We start from the raw sequence: 19,872 nt of genomic DNA, 5'->3' as shown, positions 1-19,872 counted from the left end.
GACGACGTGCATGCGTGTGTATGTGTATGTGTATGTGCGGCTGCTTGTACTAGCCCAGACTGAAGCTGGTTTTATAGTGCTAGCCCACTGAGATACCATGCCGCAGTGAAGCATGAATACCCCACTCAGACACATTATATTGACTCCGAGCTGACCAGTCCTTGATGTACCCATTAAAGCCGAGCGCCAGGCAGGGACCAACAAGTACCATATTTTAACGTCTTTTGGTATGACGCGGTCGGGAATGAACCCACCACCTTCCGCTCTCCAGGCGGACGCTCTCTAACCACTACACCACGGAGGCGGTCACCTTAACAAGGATGCAGTGATGAAATATTGAGTTACGATTGGTATGTCTCGGTCACTTCAGCCATTGTGTGCTGTTTGTGGCACTAAACAAGCATACGTTCAGGGGTGAATACAAACGTTCAGGGGTGAATACATACGTTCAGGGGTGAATACATACGTTCAGGGGTGAATACATACGTTCAGGGGTGAATACATACGTTCAGGGTGAATAACAGGCGTGAATACGTTCAGGGGTGAATGAGTTCAGGGGTGAATGCGTTCAGGGGTGAATATGTTCAGGGGTGAATACGTTCAGGTTGCCCAGTGATTAAAGCCCTTTTTGTCATGGTGAACTTCAAAAGATTAAAATTTTAAAATTTTGTTCCAGAAATAAAGTAATTTAAAAATGTAAAAATATATACACATTTACAAAACATATCCAAGTGGAGCCTAGGGTACCGTTGTACAAAACAACCTTAGCGTTAAGGCTACCTTAAGTCTGCGTTAATGAATGGGAGTTACGGTAACCTTAGCGCTAAGATCGCTTTGTACAACGGCACCCATAACATTATTTAATTTCTGTCTAGAACTGAGGCAGAAGACTTCCCAAATCATTCTAGACTTAAGTTTGATCCATTTGTTTTTTCTCTTTCAATTTTATTTATTAATCTAGACTTGCCACATATTGTAGACTTGCATGAGCTGTGTTAGGACTAAGTAACAGCTTTCATATTAGATACATAATGCTGCTCATTTGTGGTGAAAGGGTTGAGCTAACTCGTGTAACAACAATTGGACCTTGTACAAACTTGTTGGATCCAATTTGATTTATTCTCAAGGGTCTGGAAGGGAACTCATGCATTGGAACACTATGTTAAGTAATATCAGTAATGTCTCCTACCTGTGATCTGTTTGGGAGTGTGATGTCGTGTTTGAGTTGTTTCTTCTCTTCGATTTACATTTTTTGAATTGTTATCAGGGTATATCAGTTTCATGCTGAATCGAGCCAGGTTGTATACATGTGAACCATCCTGCCAAGCTATTTGTTGGAAAGGTGACCATGCAACCTTCTGTAGCTGAATGTGAATCTGTGTCACTATCAACACATGTGCCTGTCTGAGTGAGTGAGTGAGTTAAGTTTTACACCGCACTCAGCAATATTCCAGCTATATGGCGGCGGTCTGTAAATAATCGAGTCTGGACCAGACAATCCAGTGATCAACAGCATGAGCATCGATCTGCGCAATTGGGAACCGATGACATGTGTCAACCAAGTCAGCGAGCCTGACCACCCGATCCCGTTAGTCGCCTCTTACGACAAGCATAGTCGCCTTTTACGACAAGCATGGGTTACTGAAGACCAATTCTAACCCAGGGACCTTCACGGGTACCCTGTCTGTAAATAACATGGATGACCAAACATAATTCACAGTACCTCAGAAGGGCAGTGCAGTGGCCTAGTGGTTATAGCCTTTGCTTATGTTTGTTTGTTTATTGTTTGTTTGTTTATGTTTGTTTGTTTGTTTATTGTTTGGGGCGGTGGGGTAGCCTAGTGGTTAAAGCGTTGGCTCGTCACGCCGAAGACCCGGGTTCGAATCCCCACATGGGCACAATGTATGAAGCCCATTTGTGGTGTCCCCGCCCGTGATGTTGCTGGAATATTGCTAAAAGCGGCGTAAAACCAAACTCAGTCAGTCAGTTGTTTATTGTTTAACGCCACACTCAGCAATATTCCGCTATATGGCAGTGGTATGTAAATATTCGAGTCTGGACCAGACAATCCAGTGATAGACATCATAAACATCAATCTATGCAATTGGGATACCATGACATGTGTCAACTAAGTCAGCGAGCCTGACCACCCGATCCCGTACTGCCTCTTATGACAAGCATGGGTTGCTGAAGATGAATTCTAGCCCAGATCTCTTGCGCCATTATGAGAGCTCGAATATTGCTGATTGTGCCATAATCAACATTCTCCCCAAATCATTCCTGTTGTGAAACAGCGGGAGCATTGCCGACAGGCATAAAACAACATTCACTCGTGAATCAAATTAAAATGATAATGAGGTTGTAAATAAATCTAGTGGTTGTTTCAAGTATATGTTCAAGGCTGCCCTCACATAGCTGTAATACTGCTGAGTGGTATAAATATGGTCCACTCATTGGCTATTTAACAACTTCCATGAGTCAAGCTAAAAAAAATGTTATGGAACTTTGCACATGATGATCAACTCCTAATAAAGTCTTGTTGGTGTGAGGCCATGTGTCATGACTTCCTCCCTACAAGGACATGGAGGAGGTGACACTGCTGGACTTATATGTTTCCTTGTGTTTCAGAGCTGCGGAGGAGTTGAAGCCTTCATCCTTGGAGTCTATAACCTGGTAGGTAACATCTTCCTTACAACTGTATTTGAAGAGGGACTATGCTGTGACTTCTGATGTCTGTTTGGAGGTTTGGTTAAGTCAAGATGTTGAAATAAATGTGTTGTAACTGTTTGATTGGCTGTCTAGATGTTGGCTAGTAAATATAAAACATACATCCTTATGAATGATAGCCTTTTTTTTATGCGTTGGTGATTTATTTTATGATGATTCGAACACCATTTGCACTCATGAATACAAGCATATGACAGCATGTACCTAGATAATCACTTATTTGTACTGGTTAATGCTTGAGAACAGTGTGAAAATCTGAATCATCACTAGTGTAACAAACCACTATTCAAAACTTCTTTAATTTTTGCATCAGAGCTATTTCTTGACCCCTCCTCTGGCAAAACCAGAAGTTGTCAATAATGTACATTTTCTAAAATGTATTATGATTTTTGTAGACCCCATCTCTGTGTGATGAGGGTAAAAATGAACTGTTAGATGGCTTTGTTTTAAAAGATTGGATCAAGCAGTACAACACAAGTTTATTTGAATGACTTGAAAATGACATTTTGAGCCAGCCTTGTCCCTCTTTAAAGTATGTATATTCCAGACATCTTATTTGATCTAGCAATTGATCTCCTATGTTTTAGTGGACATAGGTGGCCCGGTTGTGGAAAGCACGACAAATTGCTATACAGAGTGGCATCCCTTTGGTGTTTCAGGAACCTGTGAGCATGGGTTTGAAACATGGCTCACCCTGATTATATGTGAACGTTTTTGTGTGGGTTTCTCCAAAGGGTAAACAGTTAAGATCAGTTTGATTTGGGCTTTGTTCCTATATCAACATAAACCAAACTCACTCACTCACACCACAAGAAGAATACTCCATACATTGTCATAGTCCCCTACTGGAGTGGAACAACAAAGATGAAGAATGGACTCTGCCTCAATACTGACCACAGACAGCACTGTCTGTCTGATGGTTTACATTCGATAATAGGTTAGTCAATAATTGCCCATATGTAAAGGAGAAAATCTATTTCAAGTTTGCCCGAAGACGGGCCCAGACTGAAATGGCCTGTCAACAAGGGCTGATGTCAGAGGAAGAATGTCATCTGGGTCATTAAACCTATTACTACTTCGGTAATGTCTTGCATAATGTCTTACTAACACGACTTAGCAGATTACTTTGCTACCTACTATTTCAGGATAGTCTGCGACTAGTAGTGTTTGGAGCAAAATGTTCCAGATGTTCTGAGAGTGTCACCCAAAAGCTACATTTTGCTTTATATTATACCGAACTGAATACATTTTTTATTCCTGAGGGAAGTATAATCCATTAATCCAAGTTTAAGCTGGATTTTTCTATAAATATTTCAACTTATGTATGATGGGCTGTGCTATTTCACACATAAAGTTTTCCCACGGAATTGAATGACAAAACTACTAAGAAAGTGTAATCCCAAATATAACATGTTGCAGAAATGAAGTAATTTTTCTCTCATCTCCCAGAATGCATGGTGACAAAACATTCTGAGCCATAATATTTACCTTCATTTATAGAAAGTAGGATCTGCATGAACAATCTGTGTCAATCACTGTCAAACAGAATACATACCAATATATAGATGGCAATAAATCATTATCATGTTGCAGAACAGATACCTTTGTACAACATCTGTGATTTTTTTGTATTAAGCTTGAGATGATTTCATTGGGGAACTCTTGGGTAGTCTTGAACAGGGAACCGGGTTAGAATATTGATCTTCAGTAACCCATGCTTGTCGTAAGAGGCGACAAACAGGATCAGGTGGTCAGGTTTGCTGACTTGGTTGACACATGTCATCGGTTCCCAATTGTGCAGATCGATGCTCATGCTGTTGATCACTGGATTGTTTGGTCCGGACTCAATTATTTACAGACTGCCGCCATATAGCTGGAATATTGCTGAGTGCGGCTTAAAATTAAACTCACTCACTCACTCACTTGAACAGGGATGCAACTTATTTAAACCTGAGTGAGTTGGATTTTACACTGCATTCTGCATTCATTCACAGTGATTCCACATTCCAGAAATGGTCTTCACAAATTTAACCATGTGGGGAATCAAACCCAGGTCTTCAATGCTACCAGCAAATATTTGAACCACTAACCCCACAGCCTGACTCTGTTTGTCTAATGTTATAGGCTTTCAATGGACTAATTGAAGTTCAATTTTCTTAGGGTGTGTCCCTTCTCCTGGACACAATTACCAAGTTAGATTGTGTGCTGAGCTCCACTCTTTCACCCGCTGGTTTATCTGGGATTATCGCTAAAAGCCTTCAACAATCCTGCTCACTTACACAGGACATTGAACGCTGAATTTTGTGTATTGATCAATCATTAGGGTTTTAAAGGCACAATATCAAGATGTGTAATTGGACATATGATATTTTCCTTCATTGGAAATATAAATGTTATCTGTCTTTTTCGGTACCAGTCTTTTACTGTAAGAAGAAACTTGAGGTCACGTGGAAATGAAATGTCCTTTCACATAGGGAAGGGTTCAAGGGCTTCCATTAACCAAAGCGCTGACTCAACATTTTGGAGAGAATGATTGAGGATATTGAGGGTTTTCCTTCAAACTTGAGCTTAATATTATATACAGTGGAAACTGCCTAAGTAAAGACCGCTTAACTAAACGGACCGGATAAGTAAACACTATTCTTTGGTCCCGGCAAATTTCTTCATTAATTATCACTATTATAGTCTGGTTAACTAAACTCGGATAAGTAAACAATACCACTTAACTAAACGTCTTCTCACGGTCCCTGGAAGTAAATTACTTAACGAAAGAGACCGGATAACTAAATTAGCGATCACCACATGATCCAACATGAGGGGCACGTGTCAGTCTCCAGCTAAACAAACATCCTACTTACAGCTCGCTGGCGTCATGACAGTTAACAATACACTGACAACTGGAGGCCATGTTACTTACAAATGTTGTCAGTTATTCTGCTGTATACATATACATGCATATGGTTGTCATTTGCAGGTTTTGATAGGTTTGGGTAAGTAAAATACCTGATAAGTAAACAATTTTGGCGAGTCCCTTGAAATTTTACTCATCAGGTTTCCCTGTATTAAGATTATTAATTGTGTTTTGGGGTACATGATTGTCTGACTGACTGACTGACTGACTGACTGAGTTTGGTTTTACGCCGCTTTTAGCAATATTCCAGCAACATCACGGCGGGGGACACCAGAAATGGGTTTCACACATTGTACCCATGTGGGGATTCGAACCCGGGTCTTTGGCGTGACGAGCCAACGCTTTAACCACTAGGCTACCCCACCGCCCCCGATACATGATTGTATTCCTCTGGGTTACAATTGGTCTTCACAATCTCTTGTCATAAGAGGGGTGGTGGGGTAGCCTAGTGGTTAAAGTGTTCGCTCGTCACGCCGAAGACCTGGGTTCGATTCCCCACATGGGTACAATGTTTGAAACCCATTTGTGGTGTCCCCACTGTGATATTGCTGGAATATTGCTAAACGCGATGTAAAACCAAACTCACTCACTCACTCTTGTCATAAGAATTAACAAAAGGAATCGTTTATTATGGCTTTTGATGTCAATCACTTGAGGAATCGGGTGTTCAGGTTCTTGATGGGTGATGCATATCATCGTATCCCGACTGAATAGGTCAATGCTTATGATGGTGTTTATTGATTAAAATGTCCAGCTTTATAATGGCTTTTGATGTCAATCACTTGATTGTTTAACCCAGTTTCAATCATTAACAGACAATCATACAGCTGAATATTGTTGAGAGGCTTTAAGTAACTGTAAGGTTTTCTGTGTTCTGATGCTTAATTTGTGTATGATCTATGATTAACTACAAATTGTGAAACTGCATTATGCATACTATGGTAAATATCATTGGCATATTTACATTCCTATAAAGATAAAGATAAAATATTTATTGTGCAAACGTTCCATTCAGAAACGGTGACAATATTCTATAAACTACATAAACAAGATATATAATGAATCATATATATGATGAGTAACAAAACATATAATAATTCAAATGTGTATGATAATAATAATAAGGCAAGGGCCCTGAGCTGATGATGAGCCTTACCAGCCTGACTGTGCCAGGATCACCCGAACCCTCTCTGCTGCATACTATCTTTAATCTGTAAAACAAAATAATAATAGTAATAATGGCCTAGGACAATCAGATCTTCTATTCATCTGTGTATTTGTTTAAAGTTGTACATGTGGTAGCAAATAATGATAGAAAAGTACAATCGTAAGGAAAACAATTGCAACTCACGGGTAGTTCGTATCTCATCACCCAGATGTGCCCTGATAGTAATCCAGGGTATCACAATTAGAGCAACACTGACTCACATATTTGTTTCTTTATTCTGGAGATGTTTATCTCCTTTGTAAAATATGTTTTGATTGTATTTTTATGTATCATTACTGCATTAAAGAATGTGTTTCTCAAAAAGGAAAAAAGTTTAAGAAGAAAAGAAGGGAGAGGAATTTTTCCAGATTCACATTCTTCAGCTCTGTTTTCTGAACAGCTTCCTTCAAGCATTTAACCCCTTCTGGTTCATGCCTTGAGCTAATTGGAGGGCACAACCAAGGTGTGATGGGAAGGGTTACCCCCATTAAACCAGCCTTTGTAAACATTGTTGTGAGAATTGGATGTGTCTGGTTGATCTGTTATGAAGGCCCAGAGCTCCCTGTTTATACCAGAACCCTCTCTTCACTTACAACCAGCATATCGAATCTTTAACCCTCTCTAGTCCACGCCAGGCTGAAAATAACAGTCAGTACACCTTTCATATATGGATCTGTTGTAGGATGATATCCATTATGGAATTATAATCCTTTCTTTTACTGATAAGGTGTTAGAGGCAACTGTGGTCAAGGATTTTAATACTCTATGTCTATATCAGACTCTAGGGGAGTAGAGGGGGCCGACTGTCTACAGCACCACAATATTCAGTGCAGATCCCTTGGGTATGCCAGAACCCATGATCATGGGTTTGAGTGAGTTTAGTTTTACGCCACTTTTAGCAATCTTCCAGCAATATCATGGCGGCGACACCAGAGTGAGTGAGTGAGTTCAGTTTTATGCGGCTTTTAGCAATATTTCAGCAATATTACACTAGAAATGGGCTTCACACATTGTATCCATGTGGGGAATAGAACCCGGGACTGTGATGTGATGAGCGAACACTTTAACCACTAGGCCACCCCACTGCCCCTCATGGGTTTGAATCCTGTTTCACCATCATTGCATTTCTCTGTCAGCATTAAACCCGTACTTGTGGTAGACATGGAAAACCTGCATCTGTTCAGGCTTTCGTCCCATATGAAGCTGATGTGTGTAAACCCTCAGTCCAGATCTTGTTAAAAACATTTAAACCTCACACCTGGTCACTACGAAAATGCAACAACCTCATGCCTGGTCTTACTTGGCAATAATAATTTCATCAGATGTTATGAAAATACAAGTAATATCCCAAAAAATATTCATGTGGCATGCCCATGATAGGTTTATAAAATGTGGCAATCCAATTGTGTCGAATATTGTGAAATGAAATTGTAAGCATCTAAGACATATATGACAAATAATTGTGTCAATAACATACATAATGAACCCATTTGTTTGTAAAAAGGGTTTGCACATGGATATTTCTGAAAGCCTTTTCCATTCAGATATGTTAAAACTGGAGAATATCCAGCAAAAATATTCCATCAGTCATAAAGGCAGAATAGTAGTAGAATTTTACGAATGGAGGACTGAGAATCAGTGATGACACCAGGTGTTTTGAGAAAATGGTCAGCATGTCCTGCTCTGCTGGCAGCAACACCATACTGATATACAGTAACTAGCTAGATGTGCTGTGTTTGAGAAAAACACAATGCGTAAAGCCCATATCTGTTGTCCCCCGCTGTGATATTGCTGGAATATTGCTAAAAGCGGCGTAAAACTAAACTCAGTCAGTCAGTCAGTTGTACAGGTAATGTTGAGTAATGGACTAGAGTGCCAGATCTGGAAGATATGTCATGTTACCATCAACTGCATCATATACTGTATGTTCATATTATCAATCACTGGTTTCTCTAATCCCAGGAAATACATTCAGAATGTCTTGAAATGGCTGTAATATTCCGCATTGCAGTAAAAAGCAACATTCTTACACTCACATACTTTGATCTCTGAAATGAGTGAGTTTGAGTGTTTTTCTTTCTATTTTGTACATCTTTTCTTTTCAACCCAACATGGTCAGCATAAAGGGCAAAGACTGCCAATTGTTATAGACATTAGTATGTGAGTGAGTGAGTGAGTAAATTGTGAAATGATGCTGTCAGCATTTTTCCACTTTAACTACTTTATCTTTGAGACATGTAAATGAGCCACACCAACCAGTGATTGAAAGTGTAAGCAATGGCTTAACAATCATTGTTTCATCATATGCAAATCAGCTGAGTCAGCAAAACCAGGCCACCTGAACTGCTTTGCCAATTTTATCAGGAATTTCAAGATAAAGGGTTAATGCAAGCGATTTCTTCCAAACTTTCCTCTGGTCTTATTTAGTACAACCTTTGAATAGAAGAAGCATATTGTACAATTAGAACACTGTCTCTCCCGATCATGTGTGTTTGAAAGCCGTATGTGTGGACAGTGTGGTACTGTCTGATGTCTGAACATAAGGTAAGTTCATTAGAAACTGCTGATGTGGATTATTCCCAGTTTAATGTCAGCTACATAAAGTATTGTCTTCTTTGGCCTGATATTTTGTCAATCAGTTGTAATTGAGAACCAAATACATTTTTTGAGCTGATTAACACGTATGTGTATGTACATGTATATGGTAATGGTGCGTGACTAGTAGCCAAGTTGTGTAAAGAGCTGCAGATCAATATGCAGTGTTATGTCCCTTAGTCAAGTCAGGATATAATGACATTGGCTGGAATGAGTGAGTTTAGTTTTACGCCGCTTTTAGCAATATTCCAGCAATATCGGGGCGGGGGACACCAAAAATGGGTTTCACACATTGTACCCATGTGGGGAATTGAACCTGGGTCTTCGGGTGACAAGCGAACGCTTTAACCACCAGGCTACCCCACCGCCCTGACATTGGTTGGAACTCATGATTATAATCCTTGGTTTGTTAATACCATACCAAAGTTTTAAATCTTGACCATATCTAATTAAAGGTTTGTTTAAGTGAGTTAGTTTAGGTTTAGGCCAATTTTAGCAATATCACAGCGGGGGACACCAGAAAAAGGCTTCGCACACTGTACCCATGTGGGGAGTGAAATCCAGGTCTTCCGCGAGCGAGGCGAACAGTTTAACCACTAGGCTACCCCACTGCCTCTGCTTCCAGCGACACAGTGTGGTCGGGAGTGTTATGGTTGAGGAATGAATCCTGCTCTCTCTCTCTCTCACTCTCTTTTTTCTTTCTCTCTCTTTCTCTCTCCCTCACTCTCTCTCTTTCTCCCTCTCTCTCTCCCTCCCTCCCTCTTTCCCTCTCTCTACCTCTCCCTCCCTCACTCTCTCCCCCACTGTCTCCTCTCTCTCCCTTTCTTTCTCTGTCTTTCTCTTGCCTGCTTTACTCACTCAATCATGTGTAACTTTGTTGATCTGTGAAAGCAGTGAATTAGGGGACCTTAATTGTTCTTATAAAGTATTGAAACTGTAAATCAACTATTTAATCTTACAATTATCAAGAAAACTTAACAGAAAGCATAAATTTCACATTCAACTCCAACTTTAATTTGATTTGCTATACAATACACATTCATCAGTAGCTAATGAGCCATGATGACATTGTATTGATGCTGATGTAGATGAAGACTATGCGACATTATATACTGTTTTTAAGTAATTTCGAAAAACAATTGATTTGTTGCAGTTACGAGTAATGTTTTCAGAATCGTGATTGTTTTAATGGACCCATACAGCTAACATATATATTTATGCCTGTTAAAATGACTGTCACTGCATGATTGATAATAGCTACGGTGATTTAAGACTTTTTTATTGTTTAAACAAGTCATTGAAAACTTGTGCTTTTATCTTAATGCAATGTATTATCAATAATTATCTGGGGTCTATCAATCAGGAAAAAACTCCTTAATGAGTTATGCTAGTTATTGCTGTTTCATCTGAAATGTTACATATTAATCAATTTCTTAATTTCCTCAGTGACTGCCAGGCATTTTGATATATCTCATCTTCAAGAGATTCAAAGATATTGACACAGGACCCTAGAGAATGGGCTTGAGAGTACCACACCCAGAGATGGGAGGGGTTCTCGTGGCATAACATCATCATGCTGTTACAGATAATTTATTGATGTTTAGGAAACAGACATTGTCACCAAGGAGCTTCCAAGGGTATTCATTACAGGAAAACAATGCTATTTCAAAGAGTCCAAATCAGGTACTAAGCTTCATAATGAAGATAATTAGGTACTAACAGGGGCATGCTCTCTGGGTCTTTCTGAGAAATAGTTCTATTAAGAGTCAACTGATGGACAGTGTAATGATTGTGGTTGGACATTCTGGAATAAGGATTAGCACCACCCAAACTAGCTCCAGAAAGTTAGCCTAATGTATTCTTCGGCTGGCGGAAATTACAATAATTTTGGGATGCATTTCCAGTTAGGTTGGGTATCGCTACATCATGATAGGCATCACCTGACAACTAATACAATAAATAGTAGCTAGGGAGGTTACTCGTGACTTCAGGTCACGTGGGTCCTGAGTAGGTATCAGTAACAACTGGAATCCCATGACCTATAGGTAGTCACATGACTCTTGTAAACTGTAAAATTCCATTTAACAAAAAATAAATTATTTTTAACTCTGCACATATTCCTTCTCAATGTTTCAGCAAAAGCTAAAGCGTAGCCTGAGTATATCCAATCAGTTTATATGTGTATTTAAATTGAGATTCTTGAGAGGCATTTAGAAGTTGATGAATATATAAGAGGAGTACATGGATGACAACTTCTTCTTTATTGTATAACACGATGTTTCTGGGCTACTTCTTGCCCTGAAGAAGGGGCAAGAAGTAGCCCAGATATCACCTGAAGAAGGGGCAAAAAGTAGCCCAGAAACGTCGTGTTATACAATCACCTGAAGGACCGCCTCCGTGGTGTAGTGGTTAGAGTGTCCGTCCGGAGTGCGGAAGGTTGTGGGTTCGATCCCCGACCGCGTCATACCAAAAGACGTTAAAATATGGTACTTGTTGGTCCCTGCCTGGCGCTCGGCATTAATGGGTACAACAAGGACTGGTCGGCTCGGAGTCAGTATAATGTGTCTGAGTGGGGTATTCATGCTTCACTGCGGCATGGTATCTCAGTGGGCTAGCACTATAAAACCAGCTTAAGTCTGGGCTAGTACAAGTTTGCCACATATACACATACACACGCATGCACGTCGTCCTATGAGCGAAATATTCTCAAGCACGACATTAAACCCAATTTCACCTCACCTCACAATCACCTGAAGAAGGGGCAAGAAGTAGCCCAGAAACGTCGTGTTATACAATAAAGAAGAAGTTGTCATCCATATACTCGTCTTATATGTATTTAAATTCTCTTTAAGATTTTGGTAGAACAAATCCCAGTTCCAATTTTGCACCAAACCCTTGAGACCTATAGCATAAACCTGGGTAGATATGGGCAGAAAATAAGCCTCAGTATATCTAATCATTTTATATGTCTGCTAAATTTTCTTTAACTCCCTGAACAAATCCCAATTTCAGTCATGTACCAAACTCTTGAGACCTGTAGTGTGTATCCAGGTAAATTTGGATTGTCCCAACCCAAGTAGGAACTTTTTACCATCTCAAGAGGGAGGGAACTACTTTTTACTGTATCAAAGACACTTGTGTGATGAGTTCTTGACCACATCTCTTCACATATTAGAAATATTGATCACTTTTAGAAACTGTTTCAGGGGGACTCAGTCGTGTTCAACAACCCACTTTCAACAGTTCAGTAAACTGAGAAGAATCCCTTCAGTTATTTATACATCCCTTCCTTAGCTGCCCAAAAAATGAACTCATTTAGAGTTATATTTAGAATTTATGAATACAGCATAATTTGAAAATATTCTTTTCATTTTACATGTATTTTATTCTTTCTCTATCATGCCTGAACAGTCGAGTTTTCCATTTTGAACAAAGATTGTCAGAGGCAGTCTGTTAATTTAAAGCAATTTTCTTTTGCAACCAGATTGAATAATTCCAGATAAAAGATTATTTGAAGTTCTCTTTCCTGAAAATCAATATGGTTCTCGTATAAAAACTGTCTAGAAGTGATTCCCAGTTTCAGTTGGCTGACTTGAGTCTGTCAATTTTTGAAAAACTTAGATGCTGCGTCTGAATTTGCTGATTAAAAGAGTTCTGTCGGAAACAGGTAAAAAAATATTTTAGAGGTATTCAGGCAGAAGTTTTCTGGGCCTTTTTGTCCCTCAATCATACATTTTGCAGTTGTCTGCTAAGTTTTTAGATCATTTTCCAATTATTGGGGAGGTGGAAACCTGGTATGTGTCTGTAGATTATGTTAGAATTTTTTATTTTTTCATCCATTTGGAAAAGAAAATTATAACATCTCTGTTGTCAGATATGCATTGTTTTCACAATCGCGATTTTTACATTTCGCCAGTTATGAAGTCGATGTGTCCCTTTTTGTGTAATTGTACAGCTTATGAACTATTGGTTCCAAACAGCTGTCGGCTAATTTCTTTAGTGAAATTGGTTTTTGGTATATCATGTATGTGTAGGACTCAAACCTATAGGGAGGACAATCTGAGTAATGTAATTCTCCTGATTTCATTCATGTAGATTTATTTTCTCCTTTTTAATCCTTACTCGTGAAGATCTGGGTTAGAATTGATCTTCAGCAACCCATGTCTGTCATAAGAAGCAACTAACGGGATTGAGTGGTCAGGTTTGCTGACTTGGCTGACACATGTCATTGTATCCCAATTTCGTAGATTGATGCTCATGCTGTTGATCACTGGATTGTCTGGTCCAGCCTTGATTATTTACAGACCGCCACCATATAGCTAGAACATTGCTGAGTGCGGTGTAAAACTCACTCACTCACTCACTCACTATTTAATCCTGAGCTCATTGTTTAATATGGAAAGCTTAGATTGATGCTCATGCTGTTGATCAATGGATTGTCTAGTCCAGACTCGATCATTTACAAACCGCTGCCATAAATCTGGAATATTGCTGAAGGTGGCGTTAAACAGCAAATAAACAAAAAAAAATTTTGGCAAGGTTCAGCCATTGATGCTGGAATGAATTATTTGGTAATGAAGCGTATAACTAGCAGTTGGTTAATCAATAATGCAGCATATCAAGGATAATTTGGGCAGATTTGTGGAGACAATAAATACATTTTACATAGCATATTGTTACTTCATACACTGTTAATTCTGTAAGGTGTGGAGTGTGGGCATGTTGTTTTGTTATATACTGGAAATCAAAGCTTCTAGTCCCTACACAATTTCTCTTGTTCTGAGCAGAATATGTGTTGCCACTGAAAGCATACAGGATGTAAATCTTATATGGTTCATAGCTTGCTTCAATCAAGCCTTCAGGGCATTTTTGTCTTGTTCTTAAATGAGGGCCTGAAGTCTTGTGTTCCGATTTGACAGCTTGAGGTTTTGTTTGCGTGTCGCAGTATGATTGTAGACTAAGCATTACTTCGGAATTATAGGTCTAATTTCAGGAACAGAGGGTGACATGATGCTCGGGTCACACTGTTTTCTCAAGACCAACAGAAACCTATAACATTGTACACTCATCAGTGAATGAGTGAGTTTAGTTTTACGCCGCTTTTAGCAATATGAGTTATATCATGGCAAGGGACACCAGAAATGGGCTTCAGACATTGTACCCATGGGGGGAATCAAACCCGGGTCTTCAGTGTGACGAGTGAGAGCTTTAACCACTGGGCTACCTGTGTTTGAACATTATATGTGCACTGTACTTCTTGAAAATATATGCAGAATTAGAATATTGTCTTGTAGTTAAAGAGTATGTTGTGCATGTACCTACTGTAAAGTCATGACACTCCCAGAGTGCTGGCAATACTTTAGCTAAATTTAAATATAAAGCAATGCTGAATTTTTCTGATACCAAACACCTGTTTTATTAAGAGAAAAATAGTTTTTTCAAAACTGACACTGCATTGGTGACTGAACCCACCATGATGATATTGTGAGGTGTGTGTCTGATCTCCTGTAAGCTCTCTCAACCCAAATGTGCTCAAAACCAGTCATCTGTATTCAAACGTAATGCAACATTGTATTTGTTCAGCGTTAAGTAAAGGTAGATTCATCATCAGCTGAATCGCTATTATGTGGGTCCAATAACAGGTGCCACCTGAATCTGGTCCTCGCTGATAATATTGACCAGGTTATTACAAAGATGAGATATTATTAATTAGGAGCAATGTGAGAAGTGGGGATAACATCACGTTGGAAAACAGGATACAACATGTTCGTGTCTCAGATAGCCCAGGCAGGTCAGAGAGTAATTGAATTTGATCCTAGTATCAAAGCAGGGAAATGCCAGCGAAGTCTTGTCTCTGCCATGGACTATCAATTTGGGCCATCTTAATCAAATTTGATGCCTAGTTTCAGGGTAGTTGGCAAAGTCATGCTCTGACATTATTGATCCTAGCCATTACTGACTCTCTGTGTCCTTTTGTAATTTATCCTGTCTAAACCCTTGTGGCAGCACTAACTATCCTGCTCATTGTTTGGGGCCATTGTTGATTAAACTCGCAGTTCCAGGATATACAACAGTCCAGTGAACTATGTCTATAACAAATACAGTTATACTGAACTAAAGGATATAACAAACTGTATTCTTGTCCCAATTGCTTGCTGTATATTTGAGCTGAAATGGGTATAACCATTATAACATATCCTTTGAGTATGTTATAACTATAGTTGACCATGCTTCAGTGTTCCTGGAAGGTGTAAATCAATTTAATTCATGGATGCTTCATCAGCTCATTGAGACGTTTGGGTAGCCTAAGACCCGGATTTGATTTCAAGCATGGGTACAGTATGAAGCCCATTTCTGGTGTCCCCTGCCATGATACTGCTGGAATATTGCTAAATACAGCGTAAATCCATACTCACTCACTCAGTCATCAACTCATCTTTTTCTAATGAAGTCATCACATATTCATGTAACACTTTAAGCTTTAGGGATTGTTTTTATAGCCCTACCTTATGAAATCATGAAATAATTTATTTGTAGTGAAATTATTAGTATAGGAAGTCCATTGCTGATAACAAGGAAACATATTTATCACCTCCAAACAGACCAACCTTCTCTCTTCAACACCAGCCAGTATTCATTGTCTTGTGACAACAATGGACTTCATTCAGAGTGCTACTTGCAATGCTTCCTTGTGTTTGTGTTGCCTTGAACTGCCCCTATCATGCCCCTGTACATGAACAGGAAATGTAATAGCAGTCAACGAGGTATTGTTGATATTACATATTGCCGATCGATATGACTCGTGGTAGCAATACCCATGTCTCTTCAGCTGAGATAATGGTGCTATTACATGCTTTGTATGTGACAGCTGAGATAATGGTGCTATTACATGCCCTTTGTATGTGACTTGCTAGTGGTGACATTATTACATGCCCTTTGTATGTAACCTAGCTGGGATATTGGCACTATTACATGCCCTTTGTATGTAACATAGCTGGGATATTGGCACTATTACATGCCCTTTGTATGTAACATAGCTGGGATATTGGCACTATTACATGCCCTTTGTATGTAACATAGCTGGGATATTGGCACTATTACATGCCCTTTCTATGTAACTTGCCTTGGGTACTGATGCTATTAAATGCCCTTTGTTTGAAACCAGGGATACTTTTTAACCATTTTTCTGCAGGAGTGTCGATGATATTTTCTGATTATTTAATGGGCCCATCCTCGTCAGTGACTTTCACAGCCTCTTGTTTACCTGACCATCAGTTTAACATAGTTCCAGAAAACAATTCAGTAACCTTGGCTCCTGTGTCTGCTTGCCTGTCTCAGCACTATGACAAGTTGATAGCCACGTTTGGACTGTAAGATGTAAGCTGTAAGCCTATTGTACTATACTGTTAGTGAATGTTGGGAGTGAGGGAATGGTGTCACAGATGAGTCTCAATCTTTGGAAGACAACAAACGTATGCGCTCTGAAATCCAGAGTGCACTTGGGAATGTTTGAGCGGTGTCATATGCCAGTCTAAATGTTGGATGGGTGGGTGGGTGGGTGGGTGGGAGGGAGCATGCAGTGTCACAAGTCATTCTCGGTTACCACGCTGCCTCATTATTCCAGTCAACACCAACTCGTCCAAGTTCTAAAGAATATTCAGACAAGGCTCGAAATCACTTTCCCAAGCAACTGATATCAAGCTGAATCTATATTGACATTTGTTCAAAAGGACTTGTTGATTTTGTCACATGCTATTTATATTGAGAATGCAAACAAGATTTCAGACAGAATTAATGGACGACCATCTTCATCTGATCTTTGATTGTGGACATTTATTGTCTGCCCTTACAAGTCTGCCGTATGTTAAATAACTCTGGCTTACATACATGGCTTGTGACGGGGTAGGAAGCAGGACTAAATATAGACAGACGGATGGTTCAAGTCCATTAAATATTGAACTGATTAGAGAGATCTTGCACCTCTGTGGCGAGAGACTGTGAAACACCGAACCTCCAGTATCGATTTCTTTGTATCATTGGCCTGCACCAGCAGGACTCTATGCTTTTAGTCATTGGGAGGGAATTGGCCACATTGAAAATTTCTTCTAGCTTTGGTACCATAAAATTGGTTAATGTTGAATGTTTGTCTGTGAGATGTCAATGGTTGTGATTATTTTTGTTCATTTAGCACAATGTGGTACTTAACAACTACTTTTTGTTAGGGTATCAATGTTAAGAATAAAAAATAGTGAGACAATGTTGCAGTCATAACGGTAGGGTGGTGACGATATTATGATTGCAATAATTGTCTTATGATAATGATCTAGAGGATATGTTGGTTGGTTGGTTTGTTGTTTAACGTCACACTCAGCAATATTCTAGCTATATGGCGGCAGTCTGTAAATAATCGAGTCTGGGCCGGACAATCCAGTGATCAACAGCATGAGCATCAATCTATGCAACTGGGATACAATGATATGTGTCAACAAAGTCAGCAAGCCTTACCACGAGACCCCGTTGGTCGCCTCTTAAGACAAGCATGGGTTGCTGAAGACAAATTTTATCCCGGATCTTCATGGGTAAGGAGGATATGATGATGATGATGATGATGATGATGATGATGATGATGATGATGATGGTGGTTGTTTCAGGGTGCATCTTAAAGCTTGTGATTGTTTGGTGATGATAAGGTGATCGTCAAGCTGGTAAAATATCAAGGGGCAACATTGTGATGATCCATCTTCGTCTTAGAAAATGAGCAGTCATGAAATCCACGAACATAACAAGAAATGAGGTTGAATAAGTCAGTGATTGTTGTCACATGTAAATGACCCAAAAAACCTGACTGATTCATTACTGCAGCCTGACTTTTCCAGACAAAGAAATAATTACATGGACATCCCTTGGTCTGAAGCATGCTATTTCAATCAAATAAACACTGGTAAATTATCCTGTATAAATCACCTATATTGTTTAAACAATTCTTTACCATCATACATTTTGGTAGCCAGTAAGATGTTATGTATTCTTGCATTACTTTCTGGCGAGGACCACTCAGTGTTTTAATGCATGTAACATGTTTTGTTTTATACGTCCATTTGGAAGTTTAGCAGTCATGCTTTCATTTGTGTTTGTCAACTTTCAGTTAATAATACATGTCTGAAATGTCAGTACATGTCAGTAAAATGTCTTTCCATGAAACTCTTCACTCACCCAAGTGTCCATAAATGTGTCCATCCTTCCAGGCTTTGAACCAGCATGTGCTGTATTCGTGTGTCCATCTGTTGCTGGTCGGTCTTGTATTTCTGACAATCTGTACATCGATCAACCATTGGTTTGCCAGTCCATTCATCCACCCATCGTTGGTTGTCCAGTCCATTCATCCACCCACCACTGGTTTGCCAGTCCATTCATCCACCCACCACTGGTTATCCAGTCCATTCATCCACCCACCATTGGTTTGCCAGTCCATTCATCCACCCACCATTGGTTTGCCAGTCCATTCATCCACCCACCATTGGTTTGCTAGTCTATTCATCCACCCACCATTGGTTTCCCAGTCTATTCATCCATCCACCATTGGTTTCCCAGTCCATTCATCCACCCACCATTGGTTTGCTAGTCTATTCATCCACCCACCATTGGTTTCCCAGTCTATTCATCCATCCACCATTGGTTTCCCAGTCCATTCATCCACCCATCATTTGTTTGCCAGTCCATTCATCCACCCACCATTGGTTTGGCAGTCTATTCATCTACCCACCATTGGTTGTCCAGTCCATTCATCAACGTACCATTGGTTGTTCAGTCCATTCATCCACCCACCATTGGTTGTCCAGTCCATTCATCCACCCACCATTGGTTGTCCAGTCCATTCATCCACTCACCATTGGTTTGCCAGTCTATTCATCCATCCACCATTGGTTTGCCAGTCCAGTCCATTCATCTACGTGCCATTGGTTGTCCAGTCCATTCATCCACCCATTGTTGGTTGTCCAGTCTATTTATCCACCCACCATTGGTTGTCCAGTCCATTCATACACCCACCATTGGTTTGCCAGTCTATTCATCCACCCACCATTGGTTGTCCAGTCCATTCATCCACCCACCATTGGTTGTCCAGTCCATTCATCCACCCATCATTGGTTTGCCAGTCCATTCATCCACCCACCATTGGTTTGCCAGTCTATTTATCCACCCACCATTGGTTGTCCAGTTCATTCATCCACCCACCTTTGGTTTGCCAGTCCATTCATCCACCCACCATTGGTTTGCCAGTCTATTCATCCACCCACCATTGGTTTGCTAGTCTATTCATCCACCCACCATTGGTTTCCCAGTCTATTCATCCATCCACCATTGGTTTCCCAGTCCATTCATCCACCCATCATTGGTTTGCCAGTCCATTCATCCACCCACCATTGGTTTGCCA

At 39.9% G+C, this 19,872-nt stretch overlaps 1 protein-coding gene across 1 annotated transcript in view; it reads left to right on the top strand.

The window, feature by feature from the left end:
* Positions 1 to 19,872, top strand: part of LOC124272450 (protein FAM126B-like) — a 239,042-nt gene that overhangs the window by 69,399 nt on the left and 149,771 nt on the right. The window contains exon 5 of the mRNA XM_046707622.1: positions 2,629 to 2,673. Within this exon, the coding sequence (XP_046563578.1) occupies positions 2,629 to 2,673 (45 nt within the window). The remainder of the gene's footprint in view (positions 1 to 2,628; positions 2,674 to 19,872) is intronic.

The sequence above is a fragment of the Haliotis rubra genome, unplaced genomic scaffold (genome assembly GCF_003918875.1).
Source record: "Haliotis rubra isolate DU_JTF1 unplaced genomic scaffold, ASM391887v1 Scf17, whole genome shotgun sequence".
Classification (NCBI taxonomy): domain Eukaryota; kingdom Metazoa; phylum Mollusca; class Gastropoda; order Lepetellida; family Haliotidae; genus Haliotis; species Haliotis rubra.
Note: the sequence above shows the minus strand (reverse complement) of the source record. Positions and strands in the feature narration are given on the sequence as shown.